This window comes from Canis aureus, chromosome 7 (assembly GCF_053574225.1).
Source record: "Canis aureus isolate CA01 chromosome 7, VMU_Caureus_v.1.0, whole genome shotgun sequence".
Classification (NCBI taxonomy): Eukaryota; Metazoa; Chordata; class Mammalia; order Carnivora; family Canidae; genus Canis; species Canis aureus.
The window spans coordinates 45,496,705-45,523,100 of NC_135617.1; the positions used below are offsets into that span (position 1 = coordinate 45,496,705).

At 37.1% G+C, this 26,396-nt stretch overlaps 1 protein-coding gene across 6 annotated transcripts in view; it reads right to left on the minus strand.

The window, feature by feature from the left end:
* Window positions 1–19,619, minus strand: part of PHF3 (PHD finger protein 3) — a 77,130-nt gene extending 57,511 nt beyond the window's left edge. The window contains exons 1-3 of one of the 6 annotated variants that reach the window (XM_077903503.1): window positions 18,980–19,108; window positions 18,316–18,465; window positions 8,299–8,565 (exon numbers count right to left, since the gene is read on the minus strand). In XM_077903503.1, coding sequence (XP_077759629.1) covers window positions 8,299–8,542 — 244 coding nt within the window. In that variant the 5' untranslated portion in view covers window positions 8,543–8,565; window positions 18,316–18,465; window positions 18,980–19,108. Of the gene's footprint in view, window positions 1–8,298; window positions 8,566–18,315; window positions 18,466–18,979; window positions 19,114–19,294 lie in introns of those variants that run through there. The other 5 variants (XM_077903502.1, XM_077903504.1, XM_077903505.1 and 2 more) reach the window with 5 other exon arrangements.
* Window positions 19,620–26,396: the final 6,777 nt, after the last annotated feature.

Genomic DNA, 26,396 nt, shown 5'->3' on the forward strand with positions numbered 1-26,396 from the left:
CTTCATTATGCCACAGAACCCAGTTACTTACAGAAATGCCTATCTAAATGTTACTGTGAATATATTTTTGATGGGAGATTAACATTTACACTAGTAGACTTTGAATAAAGCAGATTATCGGGATCCCTGGGTGGCGCAGCGTTTTGGCGCCTGCCTTTGGCCCAGGGCGCAATCCTGGAGACCCGGGATCGAATCCCACGTCGGGCTCCCGGTGCATGGAGCCTGCTTCTCCCTCTGCCTATGTCTCTGCCTCTCTCTCTCTCTCTCTGTGTGACTATCATGAATAAATAAAAATTTAAAAAAAAAAAAGCAGATTATCCTACATAACATGGATGGGCCCCCATTAAATCAACTGAAGGTCTTACGAAAAAGATGGAGGTCCCCCAAATAAGAGGGAATTCTGTCTTCAGACTCAAGATACAACATTAATTCTTCCCTCAGATTCCAGCCTACCAAACTATCCTGAAGATTTTAGGCTTGCTAGCCTCCACAATCACATAAACTAATTTCTTATAATAAAACAATCTTAATTTTAATATCTCTCTCTCCCTATGTAATACACAAACATACATAAACACAAACCCTACTGATTTCTCTTTCTTTGGAAAACTAATATACCTGCAAAGTCTGAGAAGTTTGTTAACAGCTTTATTACTAACAAAAAAACTAGCAATTAATACTACTAACAGTTTAAGAAATCTTAAAAGGAAGGGAACAATTGCAAACTGACCATGGAAGAAATCAAGAGGAGGATAAAATTCTACACTGATAAAGGCAAGATAATAATGGACAGGGCTCCAAAATTCTTAGGCAGGAATTACTAGCCATTAGACATTTTATCTGATTTAATTAAGAGTCATTGGCTCCAAGGGCAAACTTTTATCTCCCCTTTTTCACTAAATCCCACTAAAATAAGAATAAAGGAATAAAAGGCAAAAGCCTATAATAACAAAGTATAAGAGGAAGCCCAAAAGCAAATGAAAGATTTAACACATTTTTGAAAAATGAAAAGAAAATGAAACAGAAAAGATTAGTGAAACAAAGAATGAAAAAGTCACGGCCTAGAGACAAAAGGGAACAACTCCACCTGGCAAAGGGCATTGGTAATGACTGGGCTAGAAATAAAGAATTAACTTAGGGACGAACATCCTGAGAAGACAACCTCATCCCTTCTACTGACTTTAATATACCCAGCAAGGCCTGAAGCCAAGCACTGAATTCCAAGCAAGACAGTCTTTTCTTAACCCTAAACTGAAACTAACTAAATGAACAAGCTGGAGAGACTAGAGCAGGTAACACCTAATGATAAAGCGCTTTTCACTCTGTTATTCAAAGATTCCCCCCAAATAACCGTAGGCTATTTAGCAAACATTCATTTATCCCACAGCAAACCTGACATAAATTTTCAATTCTCCCAGTTTAAACATCAACAAGCAACCAAAAATAATTAGACATTTGGAAAAAGCTTGCAACACCTGAGAAAGATCAAAATATACAAATACAAAAAACAATTTAGACTATAAAATATATCCCTATGACAAAAGAAAACTATTTTAAAATGGTATGAATAGGGGCTCCTGGCTGGCTCAGTAGGTACAGCATGTGACTCTTAGGGTTGAGTTCAAGCCTCACACTGGGTATAGAACTTAATAAAAAAATGTTCTTGAAATATTTCTTTAAATGGTATGAATAAACACAAGAGTTCTTAGAAACAATAATATAATTGTCAAAATTAAATATTCAAAGAGACAAAAATATGGCAGTGAACGTTAAAAAGACATAAAACAGAAGATGGTAAAGATGCAAGAAAGAGATTTAAAGAATTGGCTCTAAAAAAAGCCAAAATTGGTCTACTAGCAGAGAAGAAGAAGAAGGAAGGAGGAAGAAGAAGAAGAAGAAAGAGAAAGAAGAAAGAAGAAGAAAATTTCACAAAGCCGAAGGGATCATTCTTCAAACACTCTTCAAATTGAAAAGGCCCGGATGCCTGGGTGGCTCAGTGGTTGAGCATCTGCCTTTGGCTCAGGGCATGATCCCAGTTTGGGGATCGAGTCCCACATCGGGCTCCCTGCATAGAGCCTGCTTCTCCCTCTGCCTAGGTTTCTGTCTCTCTCTGTGTCTCTCATGAATAAATAAATAAAATCTTAAACACACACACACACAAAAATGGAAAAGGCCCACCAAGTGTCCAACAAAAATGAAATACTAAACACCAAAAGATAAAGAAAAGACCCCAAAGCAGGGGTCAGGGATGGCCACCTAACAAAGCAAAACTCTCATACAAGAAATCAGACAACCCATCCACAATACCAGATGCAGGAAGGCTAAGAAGCAAGGTTTTTAAAATTTTAAGAAAAGGTGATGTTCAACTTTGTTTTGTATATAAAAGCAAATTATTACTCAAATATGATGCTATTAGAAAGAAAGTTACTAAGAATGTCAGTAAGAGGGCACAGATAAAGAAAATGAAATACAGGAAAACAACAGCTCTCTACTCAAGGAGTGCAATAAAGCTCAAGGATGACAGATATTCAACAGGCCTGGAGAATGGCATACCTAGACAAGAGCAATACAATGACAGAGGGCCCTGTGAGGCACACATCCCGAAAAAAGGTAGATTCCACAGAACCAAATGTTCAAGGCCTTGAGAAAAGCAGCCTGTTGTAGCAGCATAGATGTGCAAGTTAAATAAAAGATTGAGTCAGCAACCCAAAGAATAAAAACTGTTCTACTCTTGATCCAAGGTTTGTATTTTAAGTGAAATAAGCAACGGGCTACAGGAATAATAATGAAATAAATTTTAAGTGATAAAAATGAAAAAATGAAAGACATTAATTATGGATATAGTGATGAAGACATGATTTCAGATTTTAAATTAGGAGGACAGAAAATTAAATGCTCAGTCAATGCAAAGAAAAATTAATACATACATGACTTTATATTACATCAAGCAAAGTAAGGTGAGCAAAAGTCAACTATAAAAAAAAGGATAAATTGATATCCTCAGGAAACTATTACTTGATATTTGGAGAACCCCAAGTTCTTTCTTTTAGCCAAACTGTAGCTCTAACTGCTATCAAATGGGTCTAGCTCTTTCCCATTATTCATTAAAAGGTCAAATCTCTAGCCAATGTGACAAACTTTCAAGGATTTATGGCTGTTAATATACTCTACTCTTTCCACCTTCCAGCATTCTCTCCTCCACTAAATTACATCTCTAACTCTACAAACCTTTCTACTCTTTTCTGTTTGCTTTCTTCTAAACATACCCACTTTTGACAAAACCCCTAAGAACTCAATATGATATTTAATATTAATAATCAATCTTAAGAAATCAAGTTATAAGGCTATGCATGTTCTGACAGGACTGATCAGTTACTCTAAAATTAACAGTATACACCAATATATTTCATCTTATTCGTATAACTACTTTACTTACATGTATTAAGTTTGTATTTTCTTGTTCAAATGTAATTCTCAAAAAGATCAACCACACAAGAGGTTCATTGACTTCTTGCAATGGCACAAGAAAAAAACAAAAACAAAAAAACACTACCACTCAGAATAATAAACAGAAACAGTGAAAAAGGACCCAGTGAAAATATGGAATGGATTTATATGTATAGTTGGACCCACATATCTAAATAATTTACACAAAGAGTTTGCCACTCCCACAAATAAAGTATGGACAAGAACAATAATTAAAATCTGAAAACAGGATTTTATTGGACCAAAGGTCCACTGTGTTTAGTTCAATGTACTGTTTAATTAGAAATGTCCAAGAGAAACATGAAGCCATAAAAACTTGCAAAGACCTTTTAAACACATCTCAAGTGATGCACTAAAACACCCATTATTTTTTCAGAACAAGTACACATTTTTCTAATATTACCTAAATGAATTCTGCCTCTAATGAAGCCCCAACTACAGAGCTATGATTTATTAAAAACCCGTGTGCCAAAAAAGGAACCAAATCATACTAGCTACAAGGCTTATAAAACCAGTCTTAAGTATTATAATACTTTGCTGAGAGGAAAGCAATACAAGCTAAAATTCTTATTAAACAAAACTGCTTGATGTCATGTATTACCAATGTCATTCATGATAGGAAAGTAACTATCACATGTGCATGTTAAGAGAAATTTTCCTTTATAGTTGAAAAAAAATATTTAAGTGAACAATATGAATCAACTATTAGTCAATATGCTAGATACCTGTAAAAATGTAATGACTTTTTAAGTTGTTTAATCTCTAAAAACCATGCAACAGGAGGGACTTTTTTTTTTTTTTTTTTTTTTTTTTTAATTTAGTGAATGAAGATTTTGTAAGCCATAATGTAGCCTGGAAAGGACACCTTGATTATCACTGCAGGGTACAGTAGCTATGCGTGCTACTTGAATGAAGGGCTACTCTGAATACCCATATATCTACAATGTATCTATCTTCCTAGTCTTAAGAAAATAAATCAAATTACAGTCACTGAACTTTTCTTTTCTATATACCATGTAAAGAAATGGTCAAATCGAGATCTGCTTCACATTTATGAATCACAGGCATCTATGTAAAAGGGGAACATGGTTTTGTTTTTTTTTTAAGATTTTATTTATTTATTCATGAGAGAGAGAGAGAAGCGCAGAGACACAGGCAGAGAGAGGACCGGGCTCCATGCAGGGAGCCCGACGTGGGACTCGATCGCGGGTCTCCAGGATCACGCTCTGGGCCAAAGGCGGCACTAAACCATTGAGCCACCAGGGCTGCCTGGGAACATGTTTTAAAATGAGAGAGAAAATATTTCTTCATGACACTCTATACTACCAGGTTTTCAAATACCATTTTGATTATTTTATATACATTCTTTAAGTGGTATATATAAATAATATATTTGGCATTTTGAACCTATTATTTGGGCAAATATTTTTATTTTAAGGCTAACAGGATTTTAAAAGAATACCAATAACTGGGTCGCCTGGGTAGGCTCAGAAGTTGAGCGTTTGCCTTCGGCTCAGGGCATGATCCCAGGATCCAGGATCGAGTCCCACATCGGACTCCTTGAGGGGAGCCTGCTTCTCCCTCTGCCTGTGTGTCTCTGCCTCTCTGTGTCTCTCATGAATAAATACATAAAATCTTAAAAACAAAACAAAAAAAAACAATAACTGGCTTGAACATCAAGACCAAACATTTCCCCAATACTTAATGATTTTCCTTACTGGAGTTAAAAAAAAAAAAATGTTTACTGGGCAAATCTAAAAACCATTATGTAAACACTGCAATTATATACATAAAGAAATAATTTGGAGTCAAATGCATTAAAAAAAAAGGGATAAGAGGGACACCTGGGTAGCTCAGTGGTTAAGCATCTGCCTTCGGCCCTGGGCGTGATCATAAAGTCCTGGGATCAAGTCCCACATCAGGCTCCCTGCATGGAGCCTGTTTCTCTCTCTGCCTATGTCTCTGCCTCTGTGTGTGTGTGTGTATGTGTGTCTCACGAATAAATAAATAAAATCTTTTTTTAAAAAGGGGGGGGATGAGAAATCTACTGGTTAGCTCCCAAAATGAAACAATTAGCATCCTAACTTCTTTCCCTTGAACAGAGCCCTAAAAGTAATCTTCCATGTTTCTTTCCTATTTTTGTAATTTTTAAAGCTACTCTATGATTTCTGGAGACAACTGAAATATACACAAGCCACTCAACTATGTCAACAAAAAACTGGTCTTTAACAACTACAGCAAATCAACTCTGTTTAGCATAGCAGAGAACAAAACCAACACTTACATTGTTTTCTAGTTTTAACACTGTCAAAACCAAGGTTACAAAATAACCATAATCTATAGCTTTTACTGACATGAATATTGCCAGAATCATTTCCTTGCTAAAGGTAAGTCTAGATAATTAGTAAAACTATGGACCCACATACAAAACATCTGGATAAAAACGATATCCTTTTTTATTGTATAACTAAAAGCGAAGTAATATGTGAATAGCTAAAACTTATAAAAGTTGTCCATATAAGGTTTTCACTAGTTTATGTCTTCTTTCCAACTTTCTTTTAAATCTAAAATTACGTCAAAAAAAATTTTTTTTTAATTTAAATGATTTCCATTTTGCTATCATTAGGATATACACAGGTCTTTTACTCAACCAAATATCCCAAAAGGCAAAAGGAACTTTGAAGCAATCGAGATAAATGCCCTACCTGGTGGCACAAATAAATCTAAACAATCCTAGACAGAAGAACTTTATTATTTAGTTTATCCTCCACAAATACTCTACATAACTTAAAAACACATATACTACATACATAGTAATACAAACAGTTCTGCTTCAGAACCAAGATAAATTGTAGCATTTTAAAATTCAAAAATTTAGATAATAATTCTACTTAACTTCTCAAAAAAGTTAGTTTGTAACATAATAGAATCACAAATAATTAGTAATACCTCAAAAAAATCAAATATTTCAATAAAGATGTTCTAAGTCTTCTATTAACAAAAGAAATGTTCAAACTCAAGAACATCAATAAAATCTTTTCATATCAACAGAAAACAATTTTTTTTAATAAGGGGAACAGAAAGTAGGAATACTGGTCCCATAAAAAGGCTGTAATTTTTATAAATGAAGAAGTCTAACAAGATGACACATTTGCCAATTTCAGACCTATCATAACATACTTAAGAGTAACTACATTTCCAGTAACAAACACATAAGTACTCAATAAATGTTTTTCCTGAATTTGGAATGAACTGTGAAACTATGTATGCAACCAAGAACTGTCAAAAGCACTTGACAATAAAGATAATTAGGTACACTGTACTGACATAGGAACCAAAGTAAAAAAACTTGAACAATGCATACATAAAACAAAATTTTAAAAGCTTTATAACATTTAGAATACAACAAAAACAATGTAAACCTATGAAATAACACAATACAATGTATATAATTCGAGATAAACCATTAGCAAGCAATTCAAAAGACCTCAGCATTAAAGAGTTGTTAAAATGAAAAGATTCCTAATAGTCAGTGTTGAGGTCTTCAAGCAGAATAATCTGACAAATTTATGGATGAATAGCAGGCCAGCCTAATCCAAACTTTAAATATTATTAAAATATTAGGTAGAAAATATTAAAAGGAAACAAAAACTATACTGAAAAACTAGTGCAGAAGTCAAGAGGCATTGAAAGACAGATCAACATTACATAAACCTGTGAATTACTCTAGGGAACAGTGAAGGAAAGCCTAACTTCTCCACTTGAGGCTGATTTTCCTTTATTTAATTTTAGCTTACAGAATAGCTAATTGCCCCAAAGTTTGTTGTAATATTTGCTTTGCTTAATAAAAGAAAACCTACTTCTTCCATATATTAACATCTCTGAAGTAATTTCTTAAGAATTAGACTAGCCTTCCAGAAAGTTACTATCCTCAATCTTTCAGTTACTTCCACTACAGAACCCAGAGCAGTGCTATCCAATAAAAATATAATGCAAGCCACATACGTAATTTTATATTTTCAAGTAGTCACTTTTAAAAAAAAGGTTTAAATAAGGTGAAATTAATTCTATTCATGTTTTAACCAAAAGTATCTAAAATATCACAAATATAATCAACATTAAAAAACTGATAAAATATATTTCACATTCTTTTTCAATATTGAGTCTTTAAAATCTAATGTGCACTTTACAGCACATTTCAGTTAAGACTGGACTCCTCTCAAGTGATTAACAGTTACTATGTGACTAGTGGTTACTAAGTTGGACAGCACAAATCTAGAGTTCTTTCTCTGATTTTAAGATACATGTACAAAATGTCAAAATATCTGAAATGGAAGCACACAATATATTAAATTTGAAGGGCTGGGAGGGGCACTGAAAAAGGACAATTCGGCAGTTCCCCTTGACTCCAGCAGGCCTAGGATGACATAATGAATGTCCCAATTTCTTAGGGAAACCCCTTTTTCTAGGGAGAGTCCCAATTTATACTTTTTGTCATGATGTAACTAACTATTAACAGCACCCCTGTAATTCTAAAAAAGTATCCTCCTATGGATAATAAATTATATGATCATCCTATCTATATCCATAATATCCTTGAAGATAATTAATTCCACACTCTTTGGAAGAAAATTTAAAGTCTAATTCTGATTTCTAGAAAAGAAGCTCTAAATTCATATTAAAGAACCCTAAATTCACTACCCTCACCAAAAAAAAAAAAAAAGAAAAAGAAAAAAAAAAGATGCTGCTGAAAATTTTTTATTTTAAATTGCAGACTAAAAAAAAAAAAAAAAAAAAAAAAGTAAGAATTACCTGTTGAACAAGGCATCTGGAAATTGGGATCATTGCTATCCAAAACAGGCAAACAGAACTGGTTACTTGCAGATCCTAGCATAGGATCCTTATCGCTGAGCATGTTCTTCAGCGAGTCCTCTAAGACATTTTGACTTGTACTAAAATCCTCACAGACTTCATTCTCCAGGTTGGATCCTAGAAATAGGGCATCATCTAAGTGTTCAGTAGGAATTAAATGATTAAATGTATCAACTATATCCATGAAGACTTCTGTGTCTTTCAGCCCTATAGAAAGACAAAAAAAATACCATAAGAAATAAAGCTATCAATTGATAATCACCTAAAACCAAATTATTTTAATAATTTTGAGTCTAAGAACACACTCAGGTATTTCTGAATTGTTTAAAAAAAATCCTCACTGTTTTTAGAATAAACATTTGGACATGTAGAACGAATCTTTACTAAATGTTTCTTCATCACACATGTAGAATATCATTTTACCAGAAATCCTATTAAATGTTTTACTCAATTCATTATTTTGAGGGGGAAAAAAAACCCTATGTATATAATCCATTAATTTGATACAGTTGAAAGAATGACATGGCTTAAACCACAAAAACCGTTTTTTAACCATAATCTTTTCATAAATGAAGAATGATGCTGCTTTTACAATAATCCATATAAAAGAATCAAAATTAAATCATTTAAATTACTGTTCCATAACTATTAAAACTGTAAAATAGCCTTGTTTTATTTACAAAGCATTTAAATCATTTAAAGAAAGGTAATATATAGAGAAAAGGTTGTTTGTAGGGATAGGAGGAAAAAATGGAAAGAAACTTAATTAAACCCAACAAACCAAAACTCAAAAAGCTACACATACACAGGCAGAGAGATGTGCACATACACGCATTTTAGTGGAGGAAATTATTTCCTTTATTATAAAATGTATTATAAAATGAGATAAATGATAAGAAAACAATACATCAGAGATTTAAATTTATTTTAGTGAGTCATGTGAGGTATATACAGATGTCAAGCTAGTTTCCTACTGATACTAGATAGTGCTCAGAAAGGTCATCTAATGCTCTACAAGAGCCTCAATCAATCAAAAGTTTAATTACTTGCAATACTAGTTTCAGAAAAAAATGAACCAATGTATTCTAGATGATGGGGGAAGGGGAGGCATCAACAAAAAAATATCTAATATTCAGTTGGCTAGAAAATTGACTAACAGAGAAACATCTTGGGTTCCAAAATTCCAATTTTTTTGCTTAGCTCCAAATCTACCCAAATTTCCCCAAACTGTCTCTGATTCTTTCCCCAATAAAAATGATAAAGGAAGGGTAAGTCCAAAGACATCCAACAATTTACTGGTTATATATTATATGCTGCTAACCATTTTACCTAAATTTAACCCATGTATTTCCAATAATAATAGACTCTATATAAAAAGTACATGTAAATAATTTCCTTTATGAAACAAAATTAATTTAAACAACTTAAATGTCTTCCCTCCAAATCATAAAATAGCCGAGACTCAATCCCAGGTTCCAAAACTCCATAGCCCTCGCCGTATCTCCTCCTTTTTCACACCGAGCTACAGAGCTAGAAGTTGACTAGATCTGACTCATTAAAGGATCTTCTTTAAAAATAATTTTCCAGGGATCCCTGGGTGGTTAGGCGGTTTGGTGCCTGCCTGCCTGCCTTCAGCCCAGGGTGTGATCCAGTCCCACGTCTGGCTCCTTGCACGAGCCTGCTTCTCCCTCTGCCTGTGTCTCTGTGCGCCTCTCTCTCTCGCTCTCTCATGAATAAAATATTTTAAAAAAATAAAAATAATTTTCCATAATTTTCTAACAAATGAGTAGTTGCCTGGGTCCTTGGATAACAGAAGGCTAGATTGCAAAGGGACAGGAAGATACTTTAGGGGATGATGAAAATGTCCTAAATCCTGAATGTATAGTATATACACCCACTGAAATTCATCAACCAGCTCATTTTAAGTGCAAAGTTTAATGCCACTCAATTTAAAATCCTAAAAAAAGGAAAGAAAATTTCCTCATTCTCACAAAAGTCAATCCCCTTCTTAACAGAAGGATTTTAGCATCTCTCCTCAAATTTTGCAACTTATATTAAAATATTTTAAAAACTGAAATAATTATTTGATTTGCTGGTTATTTTACACACATTCTTCTAATTATAACATTAAAAGAAAATTATAACTTACAATGCAGGTGAAAAGTCAGGAAAAGTTTTAATTCCCTAATGTTATCTGATTCTCATTACCTAGGAAAGGCTCAACTATCATACATCACCAATACTTCTACTCATATGTTTTTAGGGACCAAAAAATTTTAGTGTAATAAATTTCTGGTGATTAAAAATAATTTATAAAAATTTTACTAAATGTTTAACAAAACCAAGTGGCTGGACCTACAGATAAATTAGTTTGTCTGAATCTGTTGGCATCCAAAAAGCTACAGGCCAAGACTACCTCCTTTTCAAAGTTGCATCCCAAATAGTAATCTTTTTTTCCTCAGATAAATCAAAAAGAAAAAAAGGACAACTCCAGTTCTAAAGGCAAATAGTTAACTTTCCTTCTACAAAAAAATATGCTGATTCTACTAAAAATGCACTCATTCCCAGAGTCTCAAAAGTAAATTCTACAACTTCATCTGGAGTCAGTCTGTTACTACGTGCTTTCAAGTGACAGAGACAATCAGAACATTCAGAAATTACGATCACACAGCCCCAAATCACAAAGCTATAGGAAAGACCACCCCATTCTAAATAGTGACCTAATTAAGCAACCTTTTTTTCAGTAACACTGCTATCAGTGAATCATCCCAATAACTCCTTTATAAAAGGTACCTTAAGAGCCTGTGGCATATTTTTTTATCTCAATGGTACACAATATTCAGTCTTTAAAGAAGAAAAGAAAAAAAAAAAAAAAAAAAAAAGGTAAAGCATATTGTAAACAACATAGGTGAACCAAACTTTCCAGTACAGCTTTGTGGCCAAACTGGTATATAACATACAAAGTGTGTTTTATCTGAACTTAAATAAGCAAATCAGGGAAAAAGCTTCCATAGTCAAATGAGGAGGAGGACTTGGCATAACAAAGTTACATTTCTTTAATAATATCTTTAATTCATTCAAATGTTTACTAAATAACTGCCACTGAGATATTTTTAATATGCCAATACAGAATAGGGTATAAAGCATTCCAAACTTTAGGGTCCCAAGAAATGATTTCTACAGGACACATCACAAGATGAGTTCTCTTGTAAAATTGTTATAAATTAGTAAGACTAACTTTTCTTAAGCAGTTGCAACTGGCTCTGGGGGTAATTCCAAGGAAGAATTTCAAAAATGATGGTATACAGTCATCCCACAAGACTATCTTGAAAGTAACATTTAATGGAAGAATTAAGTAATTTATTTTTAAAAATCAGTTTCAAGTGTTCAGTATCCAAAATAACATTTCCCATGCTAAACAATATAAGCTGTTTGAATATTTGAAAATATGTGAATATTTGAAATATGTTTGAAAAACAAATATAAGCTGATTGTAAAAATATTAACTCACTTAACATGAACACACTCATCTACTAACTCGAAGTGGTAAACTTGATTGGATCATGGAAAAGAAAAAGGACAGTAGAAAAACCAATAAAAACAGAATAAAATCTGGAAGTTAGTTAGTAGCAATGTACTAATGTTAATCTCTAGTTCTGACAAAGGCACTAGCATTATGTCAGATGTAACAACCAAGAAACTGGAATGAGAGCATATAATAGGAACTCTATACTACATCAGCAATTCTTCTATAAATCTATAATTATTCTAAAATAAGTCCTTTTTAAAACACTAATCTACATTTAGAGAAGGGGCAGCTGGCTGGCTCAGTCAGAAGAGCAGGTGACTCTTGATCTCAGGTCATGAGTTCAAGCCCAACATTGAGTGTAGAGATTATGTAAATAAATAAACTTTTAAAAAATGATATTGTTGAAAACCATATTTTAAAAGCTAAAATGTGGGGAGATATCTAATAACGTGGATAAACAAAAACAATCAGATCTAATTAAGGAGAAAAACTGAGTTGATTCAGTATGTTAATTAAGCAGACTGCTTGAGTCAAATTCCTATCTCTTACAATGAAATTATACTTAAATGCTTCCTTATATTTGGCATTATAAATGTAATAATTAAAACAGGGGGGCAGCCCAGGTGGCTCAGAAGTTTAGCGCCGCCTTCAGCCCAGGGCATGATCCTGGAGACTGGGGAACCAGTCCCACGTTAAGCTCCCTGCATGGAGCCTGCTTTGCCCTCTGCCTGTGTCTCTGCCTCTCTTTCTCTGTCTCTCATCAATAAAATCTTTAAATTAAAAAAAAAACAGGGGCACCTGGCTGCATGGAGCATCCGACTCTTGATCTCAGGGTTCTGAGTTCAAGCCCAAAACTGAGTGTAGCAAGATTATTTAAAAATAAAATCTTCAAGGAGCACCCGAGTGGCTCAGTTAGGTGTCCAACTCTTGATTTCAGCTCAGGTCATGACTTCAAGGTTATGAGATCAAGCCCAAATTGTACGCCATGCTGAGCGTGGAGACTTCTTGATATTCTCTCAGTCCCTCTCCCCTCCCACCCCTCCTCCCTAACAAAAAAATAATAAAATAAAATTGGCAATAAATAAATAACATAATAAGCCTATCTAAGGTGTGTGCTAAGTGGCTAATGATATGTATATATACAATTAAATCAATACAAATATTTTGGGAATATATATGCTAAAACCAGAAATTATTTCTCAGTTCACAATCACATCTCACGTTTACAGATGATAAAATATATCCAGCTAAGTCAGAGAATGGGATATTTCATTTAATTAGTTATCATAGGTACCAGTGAAACAAATGCCATTTTCAAAACTCAAGGAACTCACAATATAAAAGAGTATAAACATATAAACAAATATAACAACATGTAAACATCACAACAAAATATGAAAATGTCATACTGAAGGACTGCAGACAGTATCAGAGAGGAAGGTGAAATTTATGAGGCCAAGAAAATCTAAGCAAGTAATATATGAGCTGGATCTTCAAGATCCAGAGGATACTCCAGGCAAAAGGAATAGTATGTGCTAATTATGAATGATAGAATTTGGTCCTAACAGACCATTTAGAAAGACTCAAAATGCAATTTAAAAATAAGTATTACTACCAACATTCTGAGTAAAATTTAAGCTGAGTTGAAGATATTTACTGCTTTAAAATGCTTGTTTTATCTTGATTCACAAAAAATTATACTGCAACCAAATTTGGTCTACACTGAAAAAACCAGCACGTATTGTTCCATGTATGAATAGAAAGCAAAAAGATTTGGAAAGCACCAACAGCACACACACACACACACACACACAAATTACACCTCTTCAAAAATCCCCTTTACATCAAGAGTACATTAAAACTATCTTGACTCATCTTCAAAGTAAAACTATGTTTTATCATATTATCACCCTAAAAAAAAAACAGATCTAAACCTAACAATAAATTATTAAAGCTATCAAAGGCCATAAGAAGTTATTCCACGATGAAGCTCTCTCAGGCAGTCTATGCTCTGATTTATGTGCATGGGGGGGGGGGTACAAATATATTCAGGATATTATAAAATCTATGACAAAAAATTAAACAAGGTGATAGTGATGGGGGGGAGGAGGGTTTTTACATACAACGGTAAATTAAGCTCTTGTTTATTATAAATCAACATATAAGCCAAAACCTGGAAAGAGAGAGTGGTCCATGCAAAAATGGGGAAAAGCAATCCAGGCCAAGACCTAAATGCAGGCCCCTGGGAATGGAAACTTGGTGCCTTCTAGCCCCAACATTACAGTTTAAATTAAGCCATCAATTCATCAGGCACGATACCATGAACAAATTTCTAATAAGTAGTAGTAGTAGAAAAATAAAAGTACCACCACTAACAGTGATGAAAAATGTGAAATGAGGTTTTCTAATTCCACACCAGGCAATGTTCTACACGCTTCACATCAGTAATTCTCAATCAGAGGTGATTATGCCCCCTCCAGAGGACACTTGGCCATCAAAACGGGAGGGCAGGCTACTGGCATCTAGTAAATATACTACAATGCACTAGGAAAGCCCCACAACAAAGAATTACCCAGCTAGAAAACTGCTAACGTTAAGAAACTCTGCTCTACATTTATTAATTAATTTAATCCTCACAATCATGCTATAGTATAATCCATTAAACAAAGGAAGAAAAACACAAATGAAGGAAGAAATTAATTAGGATTAAAGAGATTAAATTACTTGCTATAGTAAGTGGTGGGGCTGAAATCTGAACCCAGAAAATTTCATTCAAGAATCAATACACTTACCATTACCCCATATTATCTGTTTATAAAGTAAACTGCATTAAATATTTATTATGTGCCACGCACTATGCTAAATCTAAATGTATGTCATTTAATCTTCACACCCACACAACTAGGAAGGTACTATTATTATTCTCAAATTGTAAAAGTGGGGCTAAAGTTTAGCAAAGTTACACCCTATATTACAGAATAAGTAAGTGACAAAGCTGGGACTCAATTCTGCTCTGACATAAAGGTCAGTTCTTAACCACCATAATCTAACAACATTAAATAGGTTATGCCTCCAGGATAAAGGAAAATCACTGAACAGTTAAACCATGATAGTATGATCCAATTCTACAAAGTACAATTCTGTAGAGCAATGCAACCTAATCAACTGCTCTAAAGACACACACCAAATTCTATTCTAGTTTCATTGGTTAAAATCTGTAAGCAGCAGCAAGGTTCATAACTTTTCTGAATTTACCAGGTATATTATTCTTATATCAATATAAAAGAATCCAAAAAGTATCTGCCATACTAAAACTAAAGCCAACCTAAGAATCCAGAAAAAGAACCATCAAGTACAAGCTGAAACTGGCAAAAGCAGAATTACACTAGCCAACTGTACTGAATTAAAACTTCAATATTTACAACTATACCCTATTCATATTATGGGAAGCATTAACAGTGTGGATTAACCATAGAAAGAGTGGAAGCAGTTCATCACTAAAACTATAGCCTAGGTAGTAACAGACCAAGCTAAAATGTACTATAGTATATATACTATGTGCCGCCAGGCCATACGCTCAGTGTATTGTAATGCATTTTCTCTTTAGTTCCTCCCAACAACCCTGTGAGGCAGGTGCAATTATTATACCTATTTTGCAGATGAGCAAATTGAGACCCAGACCATTATGTAATTTGCCCAGAATTACATATCCAGTATACCCAAACTGAAACCCAGGCAGTGTGATTCCTGAGACTACACGTTTAAACTACTATATTTTATGCACTCTACTTACATTAACACCTACTTATGTTTCTGTTCTTAATGTATCACTAATGAAATCCTACAAATACTAAAAACAAAGGGACACACACTTCCTCCAAAATAAGTCAGAATATACACACTTAGCAACTCCCTACACATAAAACTACAGTGGCTATTCTATGTATAAACATCATTTTAGAAGTTATCAACTAAACTCTGCAATTTATTATCACAGTCTACAATTTTAGAATGTTTTCATGTGGCCAACTCACACAAATTATGAATGAACCAAAATTATTAAAGTTTAGCCTTTCTGTACAATCTACTATGCCATTTAAAACTTCATCTAATAAAGTTACATTGTGCAGATTACAATTTCTGGATAATATTTTGAAATTTTTATTAAACTATTTCTCTTCATCCATTCCCTCTCTTCATGTTACAAATAATCATTGAAACCAAAATCCCCTGACCATTAAAAAATGATCTAAACTAAGCACAAAATGCATAGGAGTAAGTGTCCCATCTATACATATGGCAATTCCTCACACAATTCCTTTTTTAAGTCTTGAAATTTCTTCTTTTAACTCTAATACAATGATTTAACATCTCATGTCTTTGAATATTGTTTCTCAACCTAGGCTTCTTGAGGGTACAAGCAGCACCTAGGTCTCAGATATTTTGAACCAAACCAATACTCTCAGTATCTTTTCCCAGTAATCAAAGAGCAGCAACTAAAAAAAAAAAAAAAAAAAAAAAAGGGAGTATCTTCTGCTGTTCAGCATGCAACTATACTGTGTCTAACAATCTGCCAAGTCATTTTTGTAGTTAAAAAATGTTTATGTTTCTGAAAAGATACTCCAGGATTCTCAGAGGTGCTCCAAGAAGAAATAAGAGAGAAACCGAGCACAAGATGTACTACTCCACACAAGAAAGAAACCCAGCAGCCACTTGTCAGAAAGATTTCCTAAAACATCAATGAATGAAAATATTTAGAAGTCAACCCTCCAAGAACACTGATACTTCATGACACTGGTGAAGTAGTTATGGGTAATCCACAAACCTAAGATGTTGATCAATAAATCTCATTATCTCATTAAAAAATAGAAAAGATCTTATCTTCAGACAAAAAAATTAGGCAAAACAGATTTCATGAGAAATCTGTGTAAAAAAACAAATATGGGAAAAAGTGCACATTTAAAAGCAAAATGTATCAAAAAGTGAAACACCATATTACCGAGGAAGATAACCATTATTATGTTTTAGTACTCAAAAAAAAACAAGAACAGTGTGATAATTTACATTCACCAGTTTTTTCCAAATATAATCCATACTCCATAAAAAAAAACTAAACTCTGGATAATTTTACAGTAATCCAAATTGCTGACTGCTGCCTCCCAAACTTTTATCAATAATAGTCTTATTAATACTCTATTACATAAAACAAAGATTATCAACCTTAACGAATTCCAATCTCAATACAAATTTTAATAGTATGGTTTTAAAGGATTTTGACATAAAGACAATTTCCTTTCCACTTTTCTATCCTGAAATTTGCATTTAATCAACACTAATTTTCACCTCTATTTATTTACACAGACGACTTTCTCTTAGATTTGACTTCTTTGAATATGCAACAGATGAGCATACATACCAAAGGATCAACTGAAGTTCTGCGAAGTCTATCCCAATAGGATGGAATGCAAAACTAACGCAGTGTGATAGATAAGGAAGTTCACTACCCTCCCAAAGGATGCAAAAGTAGTAATAATAAATTACATTTTCATGCTCTTCAATAAACGGACCTATAAACCATTAAAGAAACAGGGGGAACTGGTCCCACCAGTAGCTCATCTGTTATCCTTTCTGAAAAATCATGAGTACAGCTACCAAATAAAGCTTAAAATCTATTGTTGTAATTCTGAACACTTAAAAAGTGGCCCACGTCAGCTGAGACGTCTTTCTGCAGCTCAAGAATTGACTGAACCGTGCGTGGCTTAATCAGAGCAATAATATAGCTCCTATGTCCCTTCTTAAATTATATTACTATGGTGAGGAAATGAAGTTTGTATTTTAAAACATTAATAGTGATAATGATGATGGAGAAAAAAACCCATTATTGTAATACGGGGCCAGTAAACAGAAGAATCGGACAGATAATTAAGAAAAAGTCGAGTACTAGTGGAGATAAAAACTATCCGAAATAATAATCTTTACATAGCTCTTGTGTCCTGGAATGAATACATAAATTCAAAAACAGAAGAACGCTGCAAAGATTTCTTGGTTCTTCGACTCATGTCTCTTTCCAACCACAAACACAACTACAAACATTTTCACAATCCCAAACACTTCATTGAAGAATCAAAAAATGGTAGGAAATGAATGAGTAATGGAGGCGTAGTTTTGGAAGATCTCAAACCACCAGTTTGTAAAAAGGAAGACAAGTTCGACCTCGAAATAGTAACTAAATAGAACAATGTACTAGGTACTCCCTAAATAGTTTACTGTATCTTTCTCTTTTTTATTTTTTTAAGCTTAAAAAAAAAAAAAGGTAGTAAGCATTTGTTTGGGAAAGGCTCAGTAACCAAGTCTCATGTTAAATTAAGTATCTCTACACTTAATGAAGACTTTACAGAGGCAGATATCAAAGCGTTGTTGCCACTTACATTAATGATTATCCATGATCATAATCTGCGAAATGATTCCTGAATAGCACCAATAATCATGCATTCAAACTACCTTGAATCCTAGTCTCTAGGAAATGGCATTTAAAAATCCAAAGGTGGGAAAAGGTCATCGGACCCGGCAACACACTGCTGGGGGGAAGAAGGGAAACAGGGCTGTGCGCGGTACCAACATTCTCTCCCTTTCTCCCTCCTCCCCGCCCCCCCCCCGTGTCAGGTGATCAGTTATTTAGCACCATTAACACGCACGTATCGACAAGTGGTTCATTAAATTACTCGTATTATCCGAAGGCCAGATTCTAGGCTTCCCATTTCAAACTAATGAAAAGGAGTCGACAGTTTGGGTCCCGAGCACAAAAGCGCGCGGTAAGCGGGAGGATGCACAGAGCGCCAACTCCCCCCGCTCCCAAAAGCTAGGACTGGGCTCGGCCTCGCCGGCAAAGGCCAATCCCGGCTGCCCAGACCTCGGGCCCAGGGCTCAAGGCCGGGCTGCCCTGGAGGGAAGAGGTCCGACAGGCCGGGGCCGGGGCCCTTGCAGGCCAGGCCTTCCTGGCAGCGCCCGCGGTGCCTCCGGGCCTGCGCGCCCGCCCGCCCGCCCGCCCGCGCGGCGGCGGCGGCGGCGGCGGCGGCGGCGGGGCACACTCACCACCCGAGGCCCGGGAGCAGGAGGCGGGGAGAGGCCGCGGTCCCGAACCTCCGCCAGGCGCCCTCGCCGCCGCGGCTCCCTCCCAGCCCGCGGTCCAAACGGTCCCGGGCGACAGAGGCGCGGCCCGGGCAGGCCGAGGACGTTGCGCAAGAGGCCGGCGAGGCTTCCCGGCTGCGCGGGAGAAAGGCGCGGAGTGTCCGCCGCGGGAGGGGAGGGGCGGGGCGGGGAGGCCCGCGGAGGCGCCGTGCGTGTGGAAGGGGATGGGGGAGGGGAGGATTGCCCGTCTCCCTGGCCGCGGCCGGAGCCGCAACTCACCCAGCTCCGCCAGACGAGCGCTACCACTGGCAGCAAGAGGAAGATGGTGGCCGCCGCCGCCGCCGCCGCCGCCGCGAGGAGGAGGAGGGGGCCCGGTGGGTGCCGGGGAGAGGGGGTACGCGCAGGACGTCGGCGTCGCTGCCACTGCCTCTTTTCCTCACCGGGCCGAGCGGCTGCTGCTGACGACACTAGCCTGGCTTCCGCGCCGCCCTCTGTAGCGTCTTAGCAGCCGCCGCCGCCCAGGGACCGAGGGTCGCTCGCCTCGTGGGGACCGTGCGGCGGCGCGAGACCCCGCAGCCATCGGCGTGCGGCGGCGGCGCGGGGGCAGGAGCCGGGCCGCGTCACGTGACCCCACTGTTTACCGTTCCGGGGGCCGCGGCCTGCGCGCTGCGCCTGCGCACTGTGGGCCCTCCCGGCCGCGCCTCCGCGGGGCCCGGGCAGCGGCTCTCCGCCGCGCTTCCGCGCCCCTCCCAGGGTGCCGAGGGCGCGGCACGTCCGCGGGCCCGAAGCTCTCGGCTCCCCGGCGGCCGGCAGCGGAGGCGGCAGGCGCGGGTCGGCTTTTCTCGATTGCGAGAAGCACGCAGCCTTCGCAGTTTCTGTGATACGGCTGATCAGATTTGCCTGTCCGACCGATCCGCGTCTTTACCGGGGTGCGCTTTCAAGAGTGGAGACCAGATGAGCCCCTGCCCGGGAGTCCCCGCTGGGCGTGCACCACGGAGCCGCCATCCGCCATCCGCCGCCTCCATTCTCACCTTGGCTCTAAAGAGCTGCTGCCCGGGACGCAGGCGGCGGCCTTCCCCGACGGTCGTTCCTGGTCGAAGCCAGCAGTTCTCAAAATGCATCAAGAGGATCCTCCGAGGGAAGGGTTCCCGGCACCTTTCAGAGGAGCTTCAGTCCTTGGACAGTGACATATGCAGAAGGCCGAATTTCCTTCATCTTCTTCAACCAAAACATGTAGCAGCTGGTTAAATGCAAAAGCGGATGGGAGATTCTAGCTATCCGCGGACGTTGAAGAAATGTGCAAACACCTGAAGCAATGCCACATCTTCTCACGCAGTTCTGTTGGAGAATGTATTTTTCATAATAGATTATTTACGGTAACGTGTAACAAATTGTTACTTTGTTAATGTTTTGTGACTCCTAGGTTGAACTCCTGCGATGGTAAATAACCCATAGAAACAAAAGCTCTCGGAAGTCCCTTAGTAACTTTTAAGAGCGTGTAAGGGTCCTGAGACCGAAAAGTTTGAAGACCACTGGTCTAGGTTATGTGCTTCCACAGCTCCCACAGCTTGGGCTGACCTCTGTCTCAGCCCACTATAGACACTGTGAGGTAATTGTTGCTGGTCATCCCCATGACCAAAATGAGTCCCTTTAAGCACTGGGATTGTGCCTCCTTTTTGCAAGGACCATAACAGTACCCACTAAGGAATGATAGCCAGCACCTGCTGGGCTCCTCAGAAACCTTTACTTGTTGATTTAAGCCTCAGGCCAACTGTAGTCCACCTTGTGAGATTTGTGCAGAGTAGGATAATAACTCACAGGCATGTGGTGAAGAGCTTTTCTTTACTCTCTCCAGTCTTTTGTCATTTCAAGCACTTCCAATACCAAATGATCTTCCACAAGGTTTAGATTGTCCTAATTCTACTAGAATCCTAGAATTCCATCCCCTGCCTTGACTCATCAATCCCTAAAAACTTGGTTTTACAATCTTTGTTGTTTGTTTTTTTTATGAGGTTTTTTGTTTTTGTTTTTGTTTTTTTTTAGAAAGGAAACTAGAAATGAGTGATCAAATTTTTTTTTCACTTAGAATGTCTGGGATGAATTGCACAAATAAGTCTTAAATTTATTTTTACTCTTCTGGACGTCAATGTGAAATTTGAAAAAGGTGTTAGGAAAGAATAAAATTATAAACAAAATCCAATCCTAAGGGATTTAATAGACTAGAACTCAAAGGGAAAATCATTAGATGGAAAATTTCCTCGAAAGAACTGGGGAAAATTTATCTTGTTAAAGAAATTTTAGTAAATTTATGAAAAAAAAAACACAATGGAGTTCAAAAGAAAATACAAGAATGATAAGCCTGTCACATTCACAAAATAAAGATTTTAATCCTAAAAAAGCCAACAAGCTTACCACAAAGTATGATGTTTTGACTATTATTTTGAACCAGTCAAGCACCAAGGCTCACATTTGTTTATTAATCATCTTTGCTTTTCGCTTCCAGATATAAACACGATGTCTTTTGCCCAGTCTATAAAAAGGTTACTAGAAGGAATCATCAGTCTATAAAAACGTTACTAGAAGAGGAACAAAGAAAGTGTGATAATGAGGAACACCTTAGGTGGCTCAGTCAGATACATGCAACTCTCAATTTTGGCTCAGGTCATGATCTCAGGGTTGTGAGATCAAGCCCCGCTGCCGGGCTCTGCACTGACCATGGGATCTGCTTAAGATTCTCTCTCTCCATCTCCTTTTCCCCCTCCCTCCTATCTCTTTTTCCTTCATAAATAAATAAATAAATAAATAAATAAACAAACAAACAAACTCAGAATGGCTTTAACAGCATGAAGGACTCTGTTTTAGTTAAAGGACCTATTGGAAAATCAGATTGCATTGATAACATTGAAAACTCCAAATTAACTCAGGAAAATTAAATTTGGTAGAAAACAGGACAAGTAACAACAGCTAATACTTGTTTGACTAAAAAATGATGGAAAAATGAAAATTGACAAAGTTTGGATCTTGCAAAACATTACCCAGGCAAACTGAGCCTGGTAGAGAGTGAGGCCAAGGAAGGCAGCTCACAGTGCTGGTATGCAAGTTGAGTCTGATATGAAAAATGCTTGTCATCACTGAAACATCGGTCCCTACGTATCAGTTCACTAAAGATGAAAAAAATGGGAAGAGTTAACCTCAGCAAACGGAAAATCGATAAAACTATCAAGTATATTTAATGGGTTTTTTTTTTCTGGAAAACACTTTCTGCGTACACAGACACACTTCCATGTTAGTTTAGAATAGATTGAAATGTTTTTATTCTTAAACATGGGATCAAAGCAGTGGAACCAAAATATTCTGAATTCATTTTACTAAGGTCATTGTGGAATTTAGGGGCTTCATCCAGAATACATTGGTCCTTCTGTCACACTTGCTCCCTTCCTACACATTTTTTTTTTTTTTTGCCTACTTTTTCCAGAAAGATAGCTCCCAGCTAGCTACTCATGCTTTCAGCAGGAAACAGTAGGTGAAAAGGAAGTGTCTGCCCCGACTCAGGGTAGATAATTTGCATGGTGTACCAAAGATCAGGGGGGCCTAGAGAGGCTGGGTCAAACAATAAAATAAAATTTCTCCATGCACCAGGTCTGCACAAGGCATAAAACACCTTTGCAGACTTCAGCAACTATAAGGTACAGGGAAGGATCAATTCTGCCATTAAGTGCTTTGACAGTGCTTGGCACAGGGACATGTATTCATGCTTTACCTGGCGTGGAGAGGGAAAAAGGTATCTGACATATTGATGCCTACAAGGGCAAGAAAGTTCCAGAAAATCTGTGTGGTTCTGGAGCTACAAATAATTCATTATCTGGTTAACATATTGTGAGTGAAAATAATGAAAATATTTTAACAAAGAAAGTGTGATAATGAGGAACACCTTGGGTGGCTCAGTCAGATACATGCAACTCTCAGTTTTGGCTCAGGTCATGATCTCAGGGTTGTGAGATCAAGCCCCCCTGCCGGGCTCTGCACTGACCATGGGGTCTGCTTAAGATTCTCTCTCTCCATCTCCTTTTGCCCCTCCCTCCTATCTCTTTCTCCTTCTTAAATAAATAAATAAATAAATAAATAAATAAATAAATAAATATGATAATGTCCCTCGGTGACAATGTCACCTCCCTACTTGAAATCTTTCCATGGTTCTCCAAAATAAAAAGAATAAAATTCAAACTTCTTAATATGACCATTAAGACACTTTAAGATTGGCCCTTGTCTATCTCTTCAGCCTCTTTTCTCACTATTACCTGCTGCTCTGACCATGGGGCCTCCTTAAGATTCTCTCTCTCCCTCTCCCTCTGTCCCTCCCTCCTATCTCTCTCTCTCTTTCTCTAAAAATAAATAAATAAATAAAATAAGTGTGATAATGTTCCTCAGTGACTTTAGGATTGGCACTTGTCCAGCTCTTCAGCCTCTTTTCTATTACCTGTTTTTTAAATTCATGATACAACAGGATATAACTTCTTACTGTTTCCTATACACATCCATGCTGTCTCTCAACCTAAAGTCTGCTCATACTGTTACTTCTGACAGGAATGCCCTCTTCCAGAAAGCAGGTTAGTGGTTGCTTAGGACTGTGGTTGAAGGGGTAATAGCGAAGTGATGGCTAAAAGTATAGAGTTTCAGGGATCCCTGGGTAGCTCAGTGGTTTGGCGCCTGCCTTTGGCCCAGGGCACGATCCTGGAGTCCCAGGATCGAGTCCCACATCGGGCTCCCTGCATGGGGCCTGCTTCTCCCTCTACCTGTGTCTCTGCCTCTCTCTCTCTCTCTCTCTCTCTCTCTCTCTCTCTCATAAATAAATAAATAAATCTAAAAAAAAATAAATAAAAGTATAGAGTTTCTTTTCAAAATGGTAACAATGTCCTAAAATTTACTGTCATAATAGTTACACCTATCTGTCAATTTCCTAAGAACAATTGAATTGTACACTTTAAATGGATGAATTGTCTGGTATGTAAATTTTATCTCAGTGAAACTGTTATTTTTTTTAAACAGAAACCTAAATAAGGACATACTACTATGTTCTATGTAGAGAAAAACAATATAATGAAGATGTCAGTTCTCCTCAAAATAACCATGAATGTTTTGCCATTCGTTTTTTAATTTGGCAAGTCCTTTTTAAAGATTTTATTTATTTATTTGACAGAGAGAGAGAGAGAGAGAGAGAGCAAAGCGGAGGGAGCAGGAGAGGGAGAAGCAGGCTCCCTGCTGAGCAAGGAGCCCAATGTGGGACCCAATCCCAGGATTTTGGGATCAGGACCTGAGCCTAAGGCTCAACCAACTGAGCCACCCACATGCCCCGGCAAGAGAATTTTAATCTAAGAGAATGGCAGAGCTAATATAGTCATCAAAGTTAAAAAAAAAAAAAAAAGTAACCTGCAGGGGTGGGATATGGGGATTCAATTTGAGCATAAGAATATATAAACTTATAGTAAAAATGGCATGAAACCTTCTAGGGAACAGAGACATGGTCAGTTAACAGAATAAGAAGGCTAGGAACAGGGGGAATGAGGATTTGCTGTAATGGTTACAGAGTTTCCATTTGGATGATGAAAAAGTTTAGAAATAATGGGACATTCTGGATGTAATTAATGCCACTAAGTTGTACATTGAAACATGGTTAAAATGGCAACTTTTATATATGTTTTACCACATTCTTCAAAAATTAATCATATAGTATACCAAAAACCATTAAATTGTACAGTTTAGATGGGTTAGTTGTGTGGTATGTGAATTTACATCTCAGTAAAGATGTTGAAAAGAAAGTCCGGAAGCAGAAAAATAAACATAAATAAAATGAAAAATTTTAAAGATTTTATTTATTTATGTGACAGAGAGAGCACAAGCAAGGGGAGCAGCAGAAAGAGAGAAGCAGGCTCGCCCCTGAACAGGGATTCTGATGCAGGGCTCCATCCCAGGACCCTGGGATCATCACCTGAGCCGAAGGCAGACACTCAACTGACTGAGCCACTCAGGCACCCCATAAAATCTTTGTCTCTAATAAAGATGCCATCTCAAGTCTGTAGGGAAAGGATTATTTGCTTCATGGCAACAATTGGGGGAAAAGTTAAAGTTGGATCCCAATCTCACATTTTATGCTAATATTATTTCCAGATATGTTTAAGACTCCAGAAGAAAATAAATCTTTAACAAATGTATCAGAAGATGATCAACTTCATATTAAATATCATCAGGCAGATAGGTAAAATATTTTAAAAAGTCACAATTCAGTGTTGATGTGGAATGGATAAACTGTCATATACTAAGGATGGAATACAAATTGATAATTTTCTAGAGAAAATTTTGGGAAAGTGTACCAAAAGCCTTTATTTTTTAAAGATTATTTATTTATTTATTTATTTATTTATTTGAGAGAGAGAGAGAGAGAGAGAAGCAGACTCCCCACTGAGCAGGAAGCCTGTGGGGCTCAACCCCAGGACACCAAGATCATGACCTGAGCTGAAGTCAGCCACTTAACCAACTGAGCCACCCAGGCGTCCCTCAAAAGCCCTTAAATGTACACACTTTTTGATACAGAATTTACATTCTTAGGACTCTTTCGCTTGCTATCTCTGTCTTTCTCTCTCTCTAAAATAAATAAAATATCTTTTAAAGAAGAGTCCTTTGAGTGATCCTGGGATCTGGAATCAAGTCCCGCATTAGGATCCCTGCAGAGAGCTTGTTTCTCCCTCTGCCTATGTCTCTGCCTCTCTCTGTGTGTCTCTCATGAATAAATAAAATAAATCTTTAACAAAAAAAAAAAAAAGAAAAAGAGTCTTTCGACAGATGAATGCATAAAGAAGTTGTGGTATATCTACAAATGGAATATTACTCAGCCATCATAAAGGATTAATACCTATCATTTACATTGCTGTGGATAGGATTGGAGGGTATTATGCTAAGTGAAATAAGTCAATTGGTTTCACTCATATGTGAAACATAAGAAATAGTGAAAGGGACCATATGGAAAAGGAGGGGAAACTGAGTGGAGAAAAATTAGAGAGAAAGACAAAACATGAGAGACTCCTAACTCTGGGAAACGAAGAGTTGAAGAAGGGGAGGTAGGTGGGGGGATGGAGTAACAGTGATGGGCATTAAGGAGGGCACTTGATTAGATGAGCATTGGGTATTATACTATAGGTTGGCAAATTAAATTTAAATAAAAATTTTTAAAAAGGAAATAGAAGTTGATTATGCAAAGATTTGTATACAAAATGGGATTTACTATCTGTATTGCTTTGTTTGCTTTTAAAAAAATCAGTAATATACAGTAAAGATTCTTCCCAGTTAATCATACAACTCTGTAATAACATTTATTTTTGTAATAACA